Genomic DNA, 20,939 nt, shown 5'->3' with positions numbered 1-20,939 from the left:
AAAAAGTCACCTTGGACCAATGCAATTAAGGAGTGAAAAGGTCGTTTCTTCTACGACAACACGAGTAAGATCCACCCGCGAGTTACCACTTGGAAGTCCCCATTCACCACCAATGGCAGAGCAGGAGAATGTCCCAGCAGAGACCCCTCCACAAGGACCCCAACAAACTAGGCCTGATGTGCAAGTTGCCCAGGGAGAGGGGGATCAGCGTGAGCAGAACCCTCAGCTATCTCACCATGTCCCATCATCTCGGGTAACTCACCCAAACATGGAAGAGCAGATGCAGAGCCTGTAACTACAGGTGTTAGCGACAAACGCACTGGTGCAGGACTTTATATGTCAGTTCAGCTTGGCACTTCTAGTGCCATGGACTAGTTCAGCTCAGCCGCCTAGGCTGGTTCTGGGCAGACGACTCAATGATGAATCTCATGACAACAGTGTCACCCCTCAATTAACAGCAAGGAGGGGGTCGGCCAGAACGTCATGTACTATTCACTTGGTACCACCTCGTTCCCCTATCAAGGGGCGCAAACAAGGTCTCGTTCCAACCTAGAATGGTAGAGCTTGTCGTTCCACGCGTCACCATAGTCCAGAGACACATGATACCCATAGAACCCCACCCCGGGTAGGAAGACGCCAATTGTAGCCTCAAAGACTCAGTAGAGGCACGCGTCCGCACAGAGAAAAAGGAGAAAATTCTTAGAGGACAGCTCAGCGAGATTAACCCCATGGGGGTCAGGACCTCTGTTAGTTAAAACGGGAACGGCAAAAAAACATTGTTCGGTACGGGCATGTTTTAAACGGATCAAAACGTGAACGGGGATGGTCAAAAATACGGTCAAATACGGTAAAAACGGGAAAAAATAAAAAATGGACGATACGTGTTTTAAACGTTTATATTTAAATAATACGGTGTCAAAAAAACGGCAATATATAGACATAAATTGGCATTATAATTCTCTAAATACCTAGATAACAATAAAAAAAAATAGCCTCGTTTTAAACGTTTCTATTTTAAAACGTTTATATTTTTTAAAATCCGTTTTTTTACTGTCAAAAAAATGGGACGGCGTTTAAAACGGCAAAAAAACTTTCAATAGCCCCGTTCCCGTTTTTTACCGAATTTTTGTGAAAAATTCGGCAAACGGCGTTTAAAACGGCAAAAAAACGGGACGCCGTTTTAAACGTGTTTTAAACGCGAATAAACTAACTAGGGTCAGGACTCGCCCACCAGGCCGACCAGAGGCGCACCGCGGCAAGGTCAGGATCGGCCTGGTGGTCACCAAGGCCGAGGAAGAAGCCCCAGAAGAGGTGAAAGGGAACGACAATCCCCGGATCACCGAGCCGAGGTGAGAAGGGACAACCTGGAGAGCCGCATCCAGTGCCTCACTGAGCGAGTAGAAGGAATGCAGAGGCAAAGGCACCCGACCGACATAACTGTAACTTTGGCCCATAATGCACTATCCAACGAACTGATAAACGTCGAGCTGCCCTCAAATTTCGTGATCCCGTCTTCAATGGATATGACGGCACCTCATATCCCTATGATCATCTGCTGTATTACAGCTCGGCCATGACGGTTCATGGTAGGTCAAACACCATTCTCTGCCGAGCCTTCGCAGCCTCATTAAAAGGAGCTGCACTGGTATGGATGTCGAACTTGCTGCCACAGTCCATCCTCCTGACAAGAGCGTTCCTCATACGTTTCCAAGTAAGTATGAAGTAGAAGTAAACTACACAAAACGTGATGAACATGGGGCAAGGAGCGAGAGAGACTATAAGAGAGTTCCTTGCCCGATTCACCAAGATGACACTGGAGGTAAAAAAACCTATCGAAAGGAGTGGCGTATAGCACGTTGTGCAATGGGGTAATGCAGGGTAATGCACCCTGATCTGGTTCAGTCTCTGGCCCTTGACTTGCCAGAAACAATGTCCGAGCTATTAAGACAATGCAATCAATAAGCCAACATGGAGGGAGTCCTAGCCGCCAGAGGGATAGCTGATAGGGGTGATCAGTCAAAGAAGGAGAAGAAAAGGACTCTGAGGCTTAGGGACGATTCCCGTGAGCCGAAGAAGAATAGAACAGATCGGCCGCTTGACATTGATGAACCCGAGCATTATGAACTTGATCGTTCCTGAACAAACCTGCTCTTAGAGATCCAGGATCAGAAGTATTTTCGCTGGCCCAGGCCAATGACGGCTAAACTAGAGGAGAGGAATCCCAACCGGTACTGTTGATACCACCGAGACCATGGGTATGACACTGAAGACTGTAATTCTCTGAAAAGGGAAATTGATGAGCTCATCAGGGCTGGATACCTTAGCAAGTATTTGATGTAGAAATATGAAGGGAACTGGCCCAGGCCAAGGAGAGATGATGCAAGGTCGAGCCGAGATAGGACTGAGCCGCTGAAGGAACCAGTCGCTGACTGAGCTAACGCTTACGATAACCAGCCCGTGGGTCCAGCTATTCTAACAATCATGGGTGGACCCACAGTGGAATCAATCAGAAAAGCCAAAGCCCACGCGCTGTTCGTATGCATCACGGAACAACCTGTCAAAGCCCTCATAATGGATCCACCCATTTCATTCTCTGACAGAGATCTAGAAGAGTTGAACTGGCCTCACAATGACGTTGTCGTGGTTCAATTAGTGGTGGCCAACTACCCCTTCCACAGGGTCCTAGTGGACACAGGAGCCTCCGTTGACCTCATGTCCTACGAAGCCTTCACAAAACTAGGGCTTGGCACTGGGATCCTAAAGCCAACTCCAGGACCCTTGTACGGATTTTTCAGGCACACCAGTAGAGCTGAAAGGAGTTGTAGACTTACCCGTAACCATCGGACAGGGAGCTCAGACAGCCACTACCATGGTTTTTTTTTTATGGTTGCCAAGATCACCTCACCCTACAACGCAATCCTTGGTTGACCTGGTCTCAATGGCCTTGGGGCAATTGTGTCCACTAAGCACATGAAAGTCAAATTCCCCGCCAGCAATGGAGTTGGTGAATGCAAGTTCATCCAGAAGGAATCCTGGGAATGCTATGCAAACTTCATAAAATCTATCAAGAAACCATGCTCGGGCCTAGCATGTACGGTAGAAATTGTTGATTGCCGAGATGAAAGCCTCTTGACCCGAGCCGAGCCAGTAGAATAGCTGCTTACTGTCCCAATCACCGAGGCCAGTAGACACTTTTATCAGTAGACAGTTTTATCAGTAGATTGCATTGAAATCCCATCGATTGGGTGTTAGTCTTATAGATTTTATATTGTTAGCACCTTAGCTTCTATATCTCAGTTATTCAATTTTATTCACGGAGCGGATTAGATTCTACTTCGAAGCAATGTATTTGTCCCAAGTGCATACCACACATCAATATACTATGAAACTTCTCCCAAATATCTGGCTCTTCCAAGGAAACAAAGACCTTAACAACTAAGGCATAAAGACTAGACTACCGCTCAGCAGCATTTAAGACCGAGCTACAGCTCGGCATCATCTAGGACCGAGGTACAAGCTCGGCACTATTAAGACCAGACCCTAGTTTGGAAACTCAAGCCCTTATGTATTAAGGCATGCAAGCCCGAGCCCCAGCTCAACACCTCAAGCCCTTACGTACTAAGGCATGCAATCCCGAGCCCAGCTCAGCACCTCAAGCCCTTACGCACTAAGGCATGCAAGCCCAAGCCCCAGCTCAGCACCTCAAGCCCTTACGCACTAAGGTATGCAAGCCCAAACCCAGCTTGGCACCTCAAGCCTTTACGCACTAAGGCATGCAAGCCCAAGCCTAGCTCAACACCTCAAGCCCTTACGTACTAAGGCATGCAAGTCCGAGCCCCAGCTCGGCACCTCAAGCCCTTACGCACTAAGGTATGCAAGCCCGAGCCTTAGCTCAGCACCTTAAGCCCTTACGCACTAAGGCATGCAAGCCCGAGCCCAGCTCGGCATGCACTAAAGCATGCAGACTGAGCACAGCTCGACACCTCAAGCCCTTACACACTAAGGCACGCAAGCCCGAGCATGGCTCGACACCGCAAGCCCTTACGCATTAAGGAACGCAAGCCAGGGCATGGCTCAACACTTTAAGACCTTACGCATTAATTCATGTAAGCTCAAGCCCCGGCTTGGCACTTCAAGACCTTATGCATTAAGGCATATAAGCCCGAGCACGGCTCGACACCTCAAGACCTTACGTAATAAAGCATGCAAGCCTCAGCCCCGACTCGGCACCACAAAAGACCTTAACGCAAGGCACATCAAAAGATCGAGCCCCAGCTCGGCACCCCTATGGCTAGTCACAGGCTTGGCACCTCAAGAGCTCATAAGCTAGACATGAAAGATCAATTTCGAGCTCAGATAGGGAACGAAGCCACACTCAGACAGCTGTACTAGTCCTTATTCTTCCAAAAGTTATTTATTTTGAGCCGGCTTAAAGTACAGGAAAATAAAGAAAGAAGCACAAGAATGCTGAGAGATGACATCAAAATAAATTTTCCATTCACCAAAAAAAGGGGAAAAAAACCTCAAAGTACATCACTCCCGAAGGAGACATCTACATAAAAAAAATATATATATATATACAAGGCTAATCTCGGGGGGCTAATCCACGGGCCTAGCTCTTCACTTGGCTATCCTTCGAGTCGGATCACCTCTTCACCAATGTCGATCTAACCGCAGAGCCGCACCAAAGTAGCAGGGACGGGAATGCGCTAGTCATAGTCCGTCAGATCGTATTCTGGCATCTTACTCTGGATGAATAGGATGGCATCGTCCAAGCCAACGTGAAACGAAACAATGTTAATGTCAACCAACTTCTAACAGGCCTAGGGGTTCAGCCACCTCTTTGACCTCCAGCTTGGCCCAGTGTTACCTTTCTAACTCACCAACCCTAGCTGCGAGCTCCTCCTCCTTGCGAGCACCCTGAGTCTCAGACAACTCATCCTAGAGAGCATCATTTTCCTTCATCAAGTTGCTGTTGGCATTGAGCTGCTTAGCAACCTCCTATTTCATCTCTCCAGTTATCAACCCGACATCATTGGCACGGACCTCCTCAGATCGGGTCATTTTATTCTCAACCTCCAGTTGGCCTGTGATCTTGTGCAGCTCCCCATGAAGGTGCTTTGCCTCCTTCGCCTTTGAACAAGCGACAACCACGTCCTCGAACCGTTGAGTAGCCTCAGCTGAGAAAGTGAAGCAGTACGTTTCGCATTGAATTAAATGCTCTAGCAGATCGATTCAAACTGCTAGAGCGGGGGGCTGGTGTTGAGGCAAAATATGTCCCCTTCCTCAGCACGACTGAAGCGTGTATGCAAACCTGAACAGGACTGACCCACTACCTCGGCCCTCCATCAAGCCATGCTACCAGTCACCTCGGCTCGACCAACCTGTCACCTCGGCTCAACACAATTAAGTAATGCACTCAAAAACGTGCACACATCCACTCTACATTCAAGGGACATGATCCTTGATCATGCGGGCATGACTCTATCCACTACATGTCATCAAAGGCGTCCACCCCTCTCACGACTTGCACCTCTGAGATCAATGGAGAATATTCCCAGAATATGCCCTGGAACCCAGAATATTCCCAAAATCACAGTGCCACTCCCCTCAAGAACTCTACACCCAAGGATTAAAGTATCGGTATCGATCGTTGTATCGGTCGGCCAAAATTAAGATACGTATCGGAGGGTATCGTATCGTATCGGAGATACACTAAGATACGCTAAAGATACATGCATAAATGGATAGGAAACATTTTTTTAAACACTTTTGCATAAATAATTTGTTAAAAAAAACTATTGATAATATGTATTATGCATAAACACTAAATTGAGGGTATCGTACTAAAAATTCAAGGTCTGTAGTTGTCCTATAAATGTAAAATCCTTGTTCTCAACCTTGATTTTCACTTTAGTTAGAGAGAAATATGGCTGACAGCAACTTTGGAACAAAAACCCTTCAAAAAATCGTGTTTTTCTGAAAAATTACCTATCTTGGCCATTATATGATCGTAGCGCCGATACGTATCAATACTCACCGATACGTACCGATATATATATGGATACTCACCGATACGTGTCGATATATACCGATACATACCGATCGATACATACCGATACTCACCGATACGTACCAATACATACCGAAACGTACATTTTACCTCAATTTTATATTTTTCATAGAGTCGTATCGAGGTATATCATATCGTATCGATGTGTATTGGTGGTGTATTGATGCATATCGGTATGTATTGTAGGATATATATATATATATATATATCGATACGAAAGGATTTTAAAAATTTCATGTATCGTATCTGTGTGTATCGTATCGGTCGGCTAAATTTAAGATACATATCGGAGGATATCGTATCGGTATCGGAGATACTTAAAACCATGTCTACACCTAAACTGGACTCTCCACAAACGCACCTCCTTCTCTCTCCATCAGTAGCCTATAAATACCAAGGTAAGCCTCCATCATGGGGGATTGATCGCTCACTCCTTTTACTAGAAAAGCTCTCTTGAGCAGCTACTGTGGAAAGATCTAACTTAGGCATCAGAGAGTCCCCCGTCGGGTCAACCCAGCTCTCCCCTGTCATCTCTTTTGTGCAGGTCGACTGGTGCACCAGGAACTACAGGGAAGGTCATCCGATCAATTTTTACCGCATCAGTATCTAAAGCACAAGGGTAGTATCCGAACTCCCGAAGCACGACCTATCATTAAAGTCAAAGACAAGGGAGAGGAAGCCTTTTACATTCAATGGCATTTGGCCCACAAGGGGCGTTACATCTTGGCCGGTGTGAGGATCCGACGGAGTTCGTGCACTGTGACGTGGTGGTGATCTATTCGGCTTGCAGTGGGACAGAAGACGATGGGATGGGTCAGGGCGGCTATTAAAAAATGTTAGGCTATGTTTGGTAGCCAAGATAAGAAAAGAACATTGAAGAAAGAATGCTGAGTTGAAGGTCAGTACTACCCTTTCGTTGAAGATGTTCTCATGCATTGTCATACTTGCACTCGTTTATGCATCGTCATGCTTGCACTCGTAGGGTTGTTCTCTTTCCTAAATTTTAAATAGGTAAGAAGGAGTATTACAAAAAAAAAAAAAAGAAGTGAATTTTTACTTTTTAAGAGGAAAAATAGTTCTAGAGTCATAAAATCTGTTCTACATGTATCTAATCTCGATAGTGGAAAAATATCATATCGGTTGAACGGCATAGATCAAGGGAAAAGATATCATAAAATCCTTTTTTTTAAAAGGAAAATCAGAGGGGCATTTTTGTTTGTTATGGGTGATCCAAAGCTGGCACATTTCGATATCATATTGGTTGCTGCCCTGCCTTTCAATCGATACACAGTTGAGGAGGCCGATCACGAATGCTACAGGGTGGGAATGATCCTGGTCAGGGAAGGCTAAGACGACGCCTCGCATATGGGTAGCAAGAGGGTGCTTATGCTCCATTTTGAGATGGTTGATATCTGTTTCGATACCATGCACTAAAACCATGGTTATATTCCTAAGGCCATGAACTGTGAATGCTTTAAATGTATACAATGGGGTATCATAGGGTTCTTTGGGAAAGGAATTAAAATTCTATAGCGGTTTGTGAACCCTAGAATGGGGTTGGTCTATGAAAGAAAACTTTGTCCTATAATAAATTTTAAATTGCTCTAGCAATGCATCAATATTTGTATACCCAAAGATAATACTTGGGAAATATATTTCATTTTAGGTATTTGTATTGAATGGCATATCTAAATTTTTTCATTTTCTCATTTTCTCATTATGCTTTTAAGGGGATTGTCTAAATGACAGCTCTGTAAGTATATTTAGAACATGTTATCTTCTTCTATTTGCCCCTTGTTTAATACCCCAGAGTTTGTTAATTGAAGGTAAAACTTTTTTTCTTTTTTCTTTTTTTTTTATTTGAAAGTGATTTTTTTTTTTTCTTGTTGTGGGGTGGGGGGGGGGGGGGGAAGGAGGGAGCTTGAATAATTTAAGTCATTATCAAAAGTTGTATTGTTTTGTGAGAAAGAGAACACTATCTGGTCATGTGGCCCCTGCAACAACATAGGGCCACTGAGAGCGTGCATTAAGGCATCCAACAAGGGGGTAGGGTGTCATTTTCAACCCCTATGATTGGGCTTAGGAGCGCACTACCAGGTAAAAAATAAAAATAAATAAATAAATAAATCCTTGTTTTATACATTTTTTTGGAAGAATAACATTACCTAGTCACGTGGCCCTACACTAGCATGGATCAATGAGGGGACATGTAGGGACATTGACCAGAGGGGATATTTTGTTTGGTAAAGGAGCGGATTTGTCATTCAAGGGGCTATGTCTAGGTGTAGACTGCACCCAGGCAAGCATCATTCTTTTTCCCTATATGCTACCATGTTGGGTAGCGTATGCTAGGGCCTTCTTGTGTCTGACTCTTTCTACCTCCTATGAAATGACATGTATGTCCCATCGTGTGGGGGAGAAAGATAAACATAGGAGACGCTAGTATACACTATATATTCAGTCAGATAGAGAATTGAATCCTATTTTTTTATTAAAAAAAAAAAAAAAATTCGTACATGCAATCATATTATTCACACTAACAAGTTAGACCAATCAAACTAGATGGAACCGACTGTTGAGTTGAGACCTTTATACAAGGTTTGAGGTATTGGTATTGAATCCGATGATCCATATTAGTTTTGCATGTTGTCAATCCCGATACTTGGTCAATACTGCATCGATTAAATAGTATGTGCTAGAGGTTAAAATGTTAAAAAAAAATAAACAATAAACAAAAAAAATAAAAAAATATATTTTTAAGAAAATCAAGATAAAGCTGTCCAATATAGGTGATCCGATACCAATCCATATAGATAAGTGCACTCTAACCATGCCCTTATATGATGGAATGGCACTAATGGACCAACCACGTGACCAAAAGGCATTTTTGGGATTTTTTTCATTAAATACAATGATCTATCAAGAGCGGGATCATAGATTTCTCCAATCATTTGAAGGTACAAGTGAAACAGAATTTGAATCGGTTGAACATATGTTCTCCTGGACATACATGTGAACATCCAACATCTATCTCACTTTCTATCATCATAGAGTGAATAGGGGCATATGTTGGATCCTCACATGTATATCCAAGTATATGACAGATCCAAACTTGGTGAAACAAAGGCATGGGAGGAGAGGACCTCCGAAACCCCACAGCTCTTTCCCTATTTTGTTTCAACAGTATTTTCAAAAGATTGAAGAGGAGCCAAGCCCACGACCATATTGGTAATGACTATATATTGGGTCACAATTTGAAGATGATGGGAGAATGTTTAAGAGGATTGGTGGAAACAAAATAAATATATATATATATATATGTGAATTATTGTTAGTATCATATTATTTTGATGAAAGCAATCCTTTCATCCCCTAATGGGAGCCTCGTGCACTAGATAGGCTTTTTTTCTTTCATCATGCATAATGGAAACCAATGGCATCATTGATCATAAATTTCTACCCCTTATTTACGAACCGTTGAAAATAATCCCCCACCCCTAAATGTTGCATGATCCGTTCTCTAAACCCCTCAACCACCCTAGATTGCGTGTGGCTGTGGAAAAACTCATCTCTTTATTTTAGTCTTGTTAAGGTTGGTTGGTTAAGTCTTGTTAAGGTTGGTTGGTTAGTTGAATGGGTTTTTTTTTTTTTCTAAACAAAACACATTCATTAGAGAAGGCATCAGATGAATCCTCAATTCCTCATTCCATTGGAGGTTCAAATCAGCGAGTTGTCAAACTGCCGGTCAGTGTTTCTTTGTTTGATTGAGAAGGCTCCGGTTGAAGCACACAAGTCGGCAAGTTAGCAAGTAGCCCTTATTTTAATCAACTAAACCATCCACTAACATAAAAAAATCTAGATATTTTATATGTGCTAATCAAATATAGGGAAATGTGCAGTACTGCGGTGTATACATCTCTCTCTCTCTCTCTCTCTCCTGCAACTCAACGTCCCATTCATTCTCTCTCCTCAATCTCCCTGCCTCTCTTACTGACTAAATAATTGGCTAGCAGCCCTCATTGGTGGGCGGCGTATAGATGCCATTATATGCGGGGCAATGAATAGGTCCCCTGATAGATATGTAGATATTACATGATTCTAGGAAGAGATCTCTGTCTGTCAAATCTACAAGCTTTTCTGAAAGCATGAGGAGCGGCATTTGATCTTTAAATGAGAGAGACGGAGAGAGAGAGAGAGAGAGAGAGATCACTCATTCTCAAACTTCAAAACCAACAATGTATACTTAAAAAAATAATAATAAATAAATAAAGATACACGACGTCACATGGGTGGTGTGATTAAAATAAAGGTGCTGATCGTGAATGGAAACATTTAAAAAATATGACATTTTATATGTTAATGTAGTAATATAATATATTTATTATATTATTAAATATATAGTAATAATATAATATATTTATTTTGTACATAGGGTAGGGTAGGGTAGGGTAGGGTAGGGTTGGGTTGGCTTGGGTTGGGTTGAGCTGGGCTCAGCCCAAGGCCGACTAGGCATCAGGGCTGAAAATTTCAGCGAAGCCCGCTCCATGGGCTGAAACACTTAGCCTAACTAGGCCCCAATCGGGCTTAGGACTGGCCAAGCTTTTTGTACACCTTTAGTACATGAACTCCCAAGAGTACAGATTTTATCTGTTAAGTAGATAAAACCAACTTCCTAATGAGGCTATATACATTATGATCATCCTCGCCATGGCAAGAGCCTCATGTATTAGGTGTGCTTTTGTTATTTTTTTTTTCAAAGGAAGCTAGGTTTTATTTACTTAATAGATAATAGACGTACTTGAGGGATGCCATGTAAAACAACTTGCAAAATGTCAGTGAAGAAATTTAGTTGATCCGTTTCAATCTAGTTTGATCAGTTTCAGTTGCTTCAATCAATCCACTTTCAATTTTGGCACCTTTATGGGGAGTGCTTTGTCCATAGGCTTTGCCTCTCTTTATTCATCATTTTTCCATTTATCCCCAGAAAATCAAGAAGATTCAGGATCATTTGAAGCTATGCTAGATTTATTTATATTAGTGTTGAAGAAAAAAAAAAAAGGGCTATAAATGCCTATTATCTATTACATAGTTAAAAATCATCTACAAGTGATACGCTAAGAGAGAGATCTACTCTCTGGAGGCTAGGTGGAAAAGTGAGAAGAAAGCCAAGGAAACTTTGATCTGTGTATGGAATCTTGTGTTTCGAGGTTCAAGTATTGAAATGAAGCTTATGATTCTCTTAGTGATTAGTGGTCCTAAACGGATTCTAAAGAAGAAGTTGGTAGCCTATCTGAATATCTTCACTATTGATTAGTTTAAATTGTGACAATCAAGGGACGAGCTAATAAATCTATTGATGAATTTACCAACCATTTTTTCTAAATATTTTCTTATTTTAAAGTTGAAAGCATAAAAAACTACACTAGGAAAGAAAGGTTAAACAAAGTGTGAGGATGTCCATTTCTATGGATTAAAGGTACAGTCAGTTGAGGGAAAAACATATAATTTGTTTCTTCCACTTTGACAAAAGTAAACTAGAAGTCCCAAATGGTTGAGGGCGTTAAGGATAGGACAAAGTTTTTCTTCACCCCTTAGTGAGATTCACCACTCTATCGTAGGGTTCACAAACCCCTATAGGGGTTAATACCTTCCTAAAAGTTTTAGTACCTTCCAAAAAAAATCTCATGGATGCATTTGAAGCACCCATATTCACCATGGGCGTAGGAAACTCACTCGAAATAGGATATAATTAAGATTTTAGGAGGGAGAGATGTTATATTTTAAGTGTCTTATAATAAAATGAAGATTCAAAATATTGATGAGGCAGGCAGACGATTGGTTAGGCTAGGTGGTCGAAGCTAGATGACGCTCATCTAGAGTATGGTTTTTGGACCATTTGACAGCATTGACTCTTTTCTTAGAATGTCTCTTTGGGGGACAAAACTGTTGAGGCTCTTTGGATAGATACGTCCAAGAGGCATTTCTCTTCTATCAATGGAGGATGTCGCAACTTCTTAGATATGATTTTTAGTCACTCTTAGATGTCTCTCTTACACACTCTCTACCTCTGTGGTTTCGACACTCCTTTGTTTCATTTTATTACTGCTTTTGTGAGTTTCTTACTTCTTTTCAATTGATCTCAACTTAGTAGGTTTTTGTTATGGTCTAGTAAGTAAGTGCAACAACTACTGAAAGGACTTGTAAGGTTGTTTCATCTTGGATGTTGTTTCATAACACCCGGGTTACACCATTAGGGGCATCTACAGTTTTATATAGTGATTGGCGGTATGCAACCCTACATGTGTTTTAACAATTTCAAAGATTTTGAATGTGATAAGTGTGTTCTACAAGTTCTTGACAATGTAAAACTCTCCTACATTCAATTGTTGTTGAAGTTGAATAACCAAACCATAGATGAGCCTCTATCCAATATTCAGATGTTTATTTATGACAAGAACTAAAGGCCAAGCAACTTTGGAGTAAGTGTGATCATCCACTAACACCTGGCCTTGTCATGATAGGTATGAAAGTATCTTGTTTGTTAACTACAATTGCTCCTACGAGTTGGTTTTGTTGCCTCAGCCTTGACACATGTTTCTTTCTACTTATAGTAGAAACAACGAGGTTAGTAAATAAAAAATTCAAATATAAATTCATCCAGACATGACACCAACAACAAGTGGTCAGTCAAGCAATTTCTCTGAATCTAAACCCTTAACCGCTCCCCCTCCTCCATAGAAAAGCGTAGCTTCACTGCACCTACATCACAATGCACATGCACTTAGCATTGGACATGTTATTTTTACTTTTGAGAATGCCCCTTTTCTTTCTAAATGGTAGTAGATGGGACACGTGTCCTACATTGAGCATACGTGCAGTGTGCACATATATATAGTGGAATCTAACTCCCCAAAGAACAAAAAACATTGACGAATGCCAAATAGTAGAAGCATCTGTGTAAAAACTACGACACATCTCACTCAAATGGGTCCAGCCACATAAGTGTTACAAGAAAATTCTTGCAAATATGATGGTATTCAACACAGAAGCTCAAGCTTTTAGGGTGGAGAGACCCTTCTAAAAAAAAAAAAAGCAATTAGACACTACCTGACCAATGTGAGACTAAACTCTTCCACATTCTTAGCCATTTAGCACACTCACTACTTGTTGCTAGAATTCTATATTTTAGTTGTATTCTCTTACCCTAGAGTTAAATAGTCATTTACCTTTGTTACCTTGTATTTGGTTCTTTATTTTTATCAATCGGGATAATTCTCGGTATTTGGGATGAGTCCTTTTGGTATTGGTACCAAAGGTGCCAATTCCATAACCATTCAATTTAGTTAACGAACCAAACTTAGGCCCAGTCCTAATTACTGACGAGATGGGATGGGATGAGACAATTCCTGAGTTCTAGGCAATATATAAAGGAGAACAATTTTAATGGTTCTTAACAATATGGCTTATTAATGTTGTGGATCTTTTTTTGATCGTAAGATCTAAGGTATCCCTTGTTTTTAAAAACAATTTAAAAGATGAAATCATGATGAATTTCATGGTTTTATTTATTGAAACTCCCAAGATCATATGTAAGCTTCTAAAAATGATAACTAAAAATTAATAATGACAAAATAAACAAGTTTGGATATGGTTTTAGTAGAGAATAACGAAACAAGTTTCTAGAAATAGAACTAAAGGTCCACTAGCTAAAACCTCTATAAGATAAAAGATTATGACAAATTCACAATACATCAAAATATAGTCATAAAACTTGAACACAAGAACATGAAATATACCCTTTAAAACAATACTGATATTATTGGGAATCATGTCTAAAAGTGTCCATTTTTTTTCATTATTTGCTACCAAAGTCAGATTCAAATACCATCTCATTCATTAATGAGACAATTTAGCAAGACGATTATGATTTCGATCCTGAATTGACACCTAAGCCTGATTACTTATTTTTTTGGTGATAAATCAACTCTTTCAATTAACATCATGCTTAATGAAACATAACAATTGCATTCTTATGCAAATATGATCTAAAGAAGAGTAAAGTAATGTTTTTCCTCGGCACAAGAAGAAAAATCTACATGATGACTATCCGAAGTGTCTATGACATTTCTTCCGTAATTTCATCAAAGTGCCAGAACCCATGGATAAAAATATTATCCTTACCGTTGGTGAAGAAAAACTCAACCCTAATCCAATCAAAACACTGTTTTGGCCCTTTGTGGGTCTATTAGCCCAAAATTAAGGTGGGACCCAAACACACCCTTTTAAATACAAGAGATCCAAGACCCATTCCCTTTGTAATCAAAAGCCTGCCTTAAATATTGCAATTAGTTTATAAGGGAAAACAAAACGAACCAAATTTCCACAGAGGATTGAATAAGGGAAAGGGAGATCACTACATCATAGGGGATTTTTCTTTTATTTATTATTATTATTAGGGAGAGGGATAGGTATGCCGTCGATATCAAGTATGCTAGCTGATAGCACCAATAGGAACACATGATAGAGTATCATTCAAGAAAGATATGAGGGTCATTTCAAAAAAAATGAAAGAGAGATATAGACACAATAGGTGCTAGCATACTTGATATCGGCTGTGTACCCAACCTTTTCCCTTATTATTATTATTATTTTTTTTTTTCCCAGGTTGTATGAGAAAATGTGGAAGTTGATGTTTCATGCAGAGGAACTCGTGTCTCCTCTCCTGTTGCCCCAACTGAAGCTATCTATCAAGTGACGATATAAGTGACGATGTATCCCTTTGCCTTCCCAAGATAAATTTATTTGGTTCAAAGGAATCCGACCCTACTTGTGGCTCTTCGAGCATCTCAAGCAGACGATAAGAGAGAGATCTTCAAATCATCTTATCTAAGGTGCCCATGAGGTGATTATCACTCTGGGTTCAGTACATGGGTCACATGGTCACAGTGGAGATTAAATACAAACAGCGAAAGCATGATCTTTAAGATGTGACGCTGCGAAGCATGCATGATTCAACACGAAGCACAAAATTCAGATACGCCACGCAAATTTCAGGATTCCAAATTCTCCACTTCTCTATAAATTTTCATGGCCGATCGGTGGAGACAGGGAGGACTGTGATAGTTGCAAATTGGTACGCAGGGTGTTTGTAGATTGACCCCTGAGAGAGAACTTTTGAGAATTGAGAAGCGAAGATGGCGTTAGAGGTGGGTTTACCTTACGATGTTCCCTTGATCCTGTTTCAGCTAATCGATTATAGTTCTGATTGTGATATTTGTTTAACTTGTAAGGCATGGTACATGGAGGAGAGCAGCGAGGATAAAAAACAGTTCGTGCCTCTGAGAAAGCTAGAAGGTGGTGACCCTTTTCCTTTTTTGACTTAACCGTATTTCACCCGTTTATTGTTTGTGTTTTTGATTGAATGAGATTTTGGCAGAGCTGGGAGTCTTGTCCTGGAAATTGAACCCAAAGAATTACGAGAACGATGAGGAGCTGCGTAATATTAGAGAAAGCAGGGGCTATAACTACATGGATATTCTGGATATAAGCCCAGAGAAATTGGAGAATTACGAGGAGAAGGTGAAGAACTTCTACACAGAGCACATCCACGCCAACGAAGAGATACGTTACTGCTTGGAAGGAAGTGGGTACTTCGATGTGAGGGATAAGGAGGATCGTTGGGTTCGCATCTGGATCAAGGAGGGCGACATGATCGTCTTGCCCTCTGGGATTTACCATCGTCTCGCCCTTGACACTGGTAACTACCTCAAGGTATGAACAGTATTATAGATCCATTGTCAATCTCTGTTATTTGCATGTATCACTGGTGAGTTTGAAATTTTATTATTTTTTTGCCTGATGGGTTTTCACTGATGGTGGTGGTGGTGGCAGCTGATGCGGTTGTTCGTGGAGGAGCCAGTGTGGACTCCATTTAACCGTCCACAAGAGGAGCATCCGGCCAGGAAAGCCTACGTCAGTAGCTTAGTACCCCTTGAGGCTCACTAAGCGTCTTCACTTAAAGAGTTCAGCCTTGAGTTGCTTTGCATCTATCTCTATATCTGTGTGTTTGTATCTGATATATATATATATATATATATATTATATTATACCATCCCGTGTGACCGTGTCTGCCTCCTCCTGTTCATTAGACAACAGACCCAATTACCATGTTACTACAACTCCTGGGGTATCTGTCATTCCATGTCTTACCCATCCATGGTTGATGGTTGTATCTATCTTATGCAAATGGAGAACATATTTAATAAAATTTTCAACATATATGTGTAGAAAAATCATACATGTTTGATACGTAATGACAAGGTTGATAAAGATAAGAAATAGGGATCCTAAAGCCAAATTTGTTTCAGAGGGGGTAGAGGGAGATGCATTTAGTAAGTCAGTTCATTTTACGGGGCCACATAATTATTGAGAACAGAAAATGTGTCAATAATTATGAGAGAGCGTGTACTACAGGTAGCCTATTTCCCTAAAGGTATATAGAGAAAAAATCCTATCCGTCTAGCGGAGGATAGGATGGTTCACGATATCGGAATCCCGATTGCAATGCTATCAACCACGGTTTTGGTTCACGATATCGGGACCCCGGTATCAGTCTATGAAATCACACCCATACCAGTCGGATACTGAATCAAAAAGGCTTTTTCATTAAAGAAACCCACAATCGTACCATATCGGGCAATACCTATTGGTCAGGTACTTGTATCAATATCTGTCACAACCAAGACTGATACAGATCAGCTGTATGATACTGATTCCTACAACCCTGCTGCTGTGGACTCATGTACTGCATACAAAATCACCCACGCGACCATGGTAAGCTGCCAGGATCTAAGCTAAAAGAAGCAAACAGAAAGGAACAAGCTGCCCTTTTTTTTTTTTTTGGGGGGGGGGGTGTGGGGGAGCGAGAGTTGATGAGAACAGGCAGTATGACGGAACATGCAATTGACAGCAGAAAGGAATTTTATTAATCATAATCGGAAAAATCAATTCTATACATCAAACAACGACGTCAGAATCCAATCTAGATTGGCATTGACCCCAAAACGATATGAGATTCTACTCTAGTTATTGGATCATAAAACATGGCTGTGCGAAAAGTGGGGACTCTAAGAATTTCAATACCTCAGCAATTTTAATGTTCAACAGAAGATGACAACAACTCCAGCATGTACAGATTCTTGCCGCAGATTCATCAGTTGCATAGGAAACCTGGAAATCTCTTGGCCCTGCTTGGACTTTGGAGGCTAGCTCAACTTTACCCTCAGGCAATGCTTTTGTTCAGCAACAGGATAATCAATAAGAAGGCCATGATTTGAAGCATAAACCTCGAATCCGTCAATCGATCAATAATTTGCTGCCACCTGTAAGTTCAACCAGTAGATAGCTGCTGATAAAGCCTGTTACCATTTCCAAAACCGTCATTACAGACGGAAAAGTGAAGAAATTACTGAAATTCAGTAAAAAAAATTCAAACAATACCTAGTAAAAAAAATGTCAATCTTAATATATATTCAACTGCATTGTGCCTTTTAGTTGCTGTAATTCCACATAATCCATGAACTTGAGAAAATAACCTAAAGACTAGCTAGGCAACATTACTACATTAATCAAGAAATTTAGCCTTTCAGTGAGATGAGCTGTTGGTTGATAAGAAACAGGTTTCCTTGTTCAAAAAGCTTGAGATATCAACTCACACCAATAGCCAGTCGATTAAGTAATCTCACATGTACACAAATTTTACGAATCAATGGTTCTGTTCTAGAGGACTCCAAACATTGTCTAATGCACATGGCTAGACACACATGCTTGGTACTGTTTTCTATCTTTTTTAAAAAAAAAAAAAAAGGCGTAGTCAGTGCATGAGGCTCCCACCACCACGGGGTCTGGGGAGGGTCATACTATTTCATAGTTTTTTTCTTTTTTTTGGGTGTGTGTGTGTGTGTGTGAGAGAGAGAGAGAGAAAGAGAGAGAGAGAACAAATTTTTATGCTATCTAAAACCTTTGAAACACAAGTAAAAACATTCTCACCAATTTCCTTCATCAGAGGTGCTGCTTCCATGAATAGACTCATCCAGAGCAAACTCTTCCAATAAGGCACGCTGTCGTTCATTTAATGAGCTGAAAGATAACATGAAAAATGAAATTATATTTAAGAACAGCCTGCTACACTGACGTTACCAAGTGGTTGGCACCAAAGAACTATTTAAGTATGGATTGCAACTTGCAACCTCATAGAGTTGACATTGCAAAAGAACACATCATTTTGTTAGTGGTAGGTACCCCCATACTGCAGTCTATTCTTCCAGATTCCATGCAGGTCAAATAAGCTAGTTAAAGTTGAAGTTGTAAGTCACAAAGCCAATGTGACATCTTTCAACACCACAAGTATATGCATTCAAGACCATTACACAACCAAATGCCACATTAATCTTTCAAATCTTCCAAGCAGCAGGAAATGGTCAATTCTTTGCTTGAAATTTTCCATGTAACACACAGTAGTTTGACTGCTAGAAGCAAACTTGTGAAACCAGTGGGCAAATTTGACATTAATTAACTACTACTTGAGCAGTCTCATAAGCAGTGTTCTGAAATCTGGAACTGAACAAACAGTTGCAAAGGTCAGACCATTGTTGGGGAATCTGTTGGATTAGTTTGTTTATGGAAACACCAAAGCCCTCCATTGTCAATAACATGCTTCATCAGCTTCACAGATGTTGACTGTGTTAAGAATGGGAAGGTACATGTGCTCTGAGGGCTTGAGTGTAGCCTCTAATATATTTGATGGCACAGGAAGTACCAGGTTGTGGCAGTATTGGAGGGCATTATGGTTTGTAACCCCTGTATCGTACAACATTTATTTTCTTGTTTTTCTTCGTTCACTGTCTCTTCCATTCTATCCTTCGTTGAAGTTTCTTCCCATTGTCAACAACCAAACCAAATAAATACATAAGAAGAAAATAAACAACTCAACTCAACTAAACCCAACTGCATGGGGTCTGCTACACAGATCTTGTTGACCAATTAAGTCTGTTTAAAACCATGTTTATTGCCAACCCAAGCCGTTCATATATTTTCTAACCACTTCCTCGAAAGCCATTCATATGTTTTCTTTTAAGTCATATTCCTCTATTCTGCACTGAATCACTCCTCCTTAGCAGTAGACACATTGGCCTCTGTTGCAAATGCCCATACTGCTCCAACTAAATCACCTTGGAAATTAATCTCACATTATCTTTTCTAGTTTTTCCATTATCCATCTCAACATTCTCATATCAGCTACTTATTTCACTTACAGAGCATAAAAGGCTATTGAGGATTCGACTATTAAGTACAAAAATAAATGACTTACGTAGGGAGGTGTATGCGGAATCGCACATATTGATCACCATGGTCTGTGAGGATACCTTGCTTTGGTAATCCTAACATATCTCACAAAAAACAAAATAAATGAATGCAAAAACACTTAAAAGAAAAATAAGAAAGATAATTGAAAATTGTCATAGCAACTGAAAGCAGATGGTATGGGATGCAGGACTATACCTCTGCCTCTTAGTACCAAAAGTTGCCCGTGTTGAACCCCCTTTGGTATCTGCAAGGAGTATAGATTGAGACAAGGAAACAAAAGACCGTGAGGGAAACAGCGCAAGGGATACACAAAGGTATCAAGCAAAGGATTTTTTACAGTCACCAGGTGCAGCTAAATATGATGTCCACATCTACACTAATTCAGAGGTCTACTTGTCCCCCACTTCCCACACACACACACACACACACACAAAGGTCCCTTAAATGGAGCATCTGAAACAAGTAAGATGCCATGGAAAAATTAAAAGGGAACACTTGTGCCATAGTTGTTTCAGTTGCAACACATACTGATGACGTTAGCTCATTTTCCAAGAGAAACATTAGCCAATTCTTTTAGTCCCACATTGACTATAGAAAAAGGAAAGAAATTTAACAGTTGGATTTGATACAGGTCGCAGATATTCATTACCAGCTTTAAACAATGATAAGCAGTCATACACGAGCTTGTTCCTGCAGGAATGATTTTGTTCCTAACTCTCTGCTACAATGCCAAAGATTTTAATGACATCTTTCAGTTTTCATGAAGTACTAGCATTATGAGGTATCGCCCATCAGTAATAAACTAGGAGAGAATGGTAAGGAGGAACAAAATCTGCTTCATTGAAGCTCATTCATTTGCATTCTCTCAGGGAACAGGTACTTCTATAATAGTATGCTACCCTAAGATCATAGGAGGACTATAATGAGGACGATGACAGACCCGCTCACACTGTCAACTGGTTATTTAGTGAAGCGAGGTTCCTCACTCCCTCCCATTGGGCCAGTGCGAAAAAACGTTTTACCAAATTCCATTTAATCTATATCAACTGTACCCACAGCCCATACTTATTGCCATTTTTGTCTCTGCCTCTGCCACTGATGGATCCTGACAGGTAAAAGTTGTGATTTGTATAAACTGGCAAGGAGATTAAGCATGTTAAATAGGGGCACTAGCTTCCCCAGTGGCCCTCATAGTGAGAAGCCTGAGAGCATCTTAATATGGCTCTCACAGAATTGGCCACACAACAAAACAAGCTTTGAAAATCCACTAAGAAGTCTTTAACTAATGAAAAAAAATGGCTGAAAATTGATGGACACTATTTTTACAAGAGAATACACCAATAAATGGATGCGTATGTGGTTGATTTTCGCTCCAAAACACCGCAGACCATGCCCTCTCTATCCAACGGTCAAAATCAACATAGCAGCTTCCATGTGGAATAAATTGGATGGATATAGGAAGTCCTTGCGATGTGGCAGGTGTAAATAACCTTTTTCCTAT

At 40.7% G+C, this 20,939-nt stretch overlaps 2 protein-coding genes across 4 annotated transcripts in view; one reads left to right on the top strand and one right to left on the bottom strand.

Moving 5' to 3' along the window:
• The first annotated feature begins 14,695 nt into the window (after nucleotides 1–14,695).
• LOC122073885 (1,2-dihydroxy-3-keto-5-methylthiopentene dioxygenase 1-like) lies at nucleotides 14,696–16,365 on the top strand. Its single transcript, XM_042638568.1, has 4 exons — nucleotides 14,696–15,279; nucleotides 15,364–15,427; nucleotides 15,510–15,844; nucleotides 15,965–16,365. Exons 1-4 carry the CDS (start codon nucleotides 15,268–15,270, stop codon nucleotides 16,076–16,078), a joined length of 525 nt encoding a protein of 174 aa, XP_042494502.1. The 5' UTR covers nucleotides 14,696–15,267; the 3' UTR covers nucleotides 16,079–16,365.
• Nucleotides 16,366–17,035: 670 nt separating this feature from the next.
• LOC122073884 (chaperone protein dnaJ 1, mitochondrial) overlaps nucleotides 17,036–20,939 on the bottom strand; it is a 33,072-nt gene continuing 29,168 nt past the window's right edge. For 2 of the 3 annotated variants that reach the window (XM_042638565.1, XM_042638566.1), the window contains exons 16-19: nucleotides 19,634–19,682; nucleotides 19,443–19,512; nucleotides 18,122–18,211; nucleotides 17,036–17,454 (exon numbers count right to left, since the gene is read on the bottom strand). In XM_042638565.1, coding sequence (XP_042494499.1) covers nucleotides 17,355–17,454; nucleotides 18,122–18,211; nucleotides 19,443–19,512; nucleotides 19,634–19,682 — 309 coding nt within the window. In that variant the 3' untranslated portion in view covers nucleotides 17,036–17,354. Of the gene's footprint in view, nucleotides 17,491–18,121; nucleotides 18,212–19,442; nucleotides 19,513–19,633; nucleotides 19,683–20,939 lie in introns of all 3 variants that reach the window. The other variant, XM_042638567.1, reaches the window with a different exon arrangement.

This window comes from Macadamia integrifolia, chromosome 3 (assembly GCF_013358625.1).
Source record: "Macadamia integrifolia cultivar HAES 741 chromosome 3, SCU_Mint_v3, whole genome shotgun sequence".
NCBI classification, from domain to species: domain Eukaryota; kingdom Viridiplantae; phylum Streptophyta; class Magnoliopsida; order Proteales; family Proteaceae; genus Macadamia; species Macadamia integrifolia.
The sequence above is the reverse complement of the archived record's forward strand: the minus strand, read 5'-3'. Positions and strand labels throughout refer to the sequence as shown.

What these genes read in the sequence shown, in the direction of transcription:
- LOC122073885 (XM_042638568.1), top strand. An exon ending in GCCTCTGAGAAAGCTAGAAG is followed by an intron (nt 15,428 to 15,509) that starts GTGGTGACCCTT and finishes AGATTTTGGCAG; the next exon opens with AGCTGGGAGTCTTGTCCTGG. An exon ending in ACACTGGTAACTACCTCAAG is followed by an intron (nt 15,845 to 15,964) that starts GTATGAACAGTA and finishes TGGTGGTGGCAG; the next exon opens with CTGATGCGGTTGTTCGTGGA.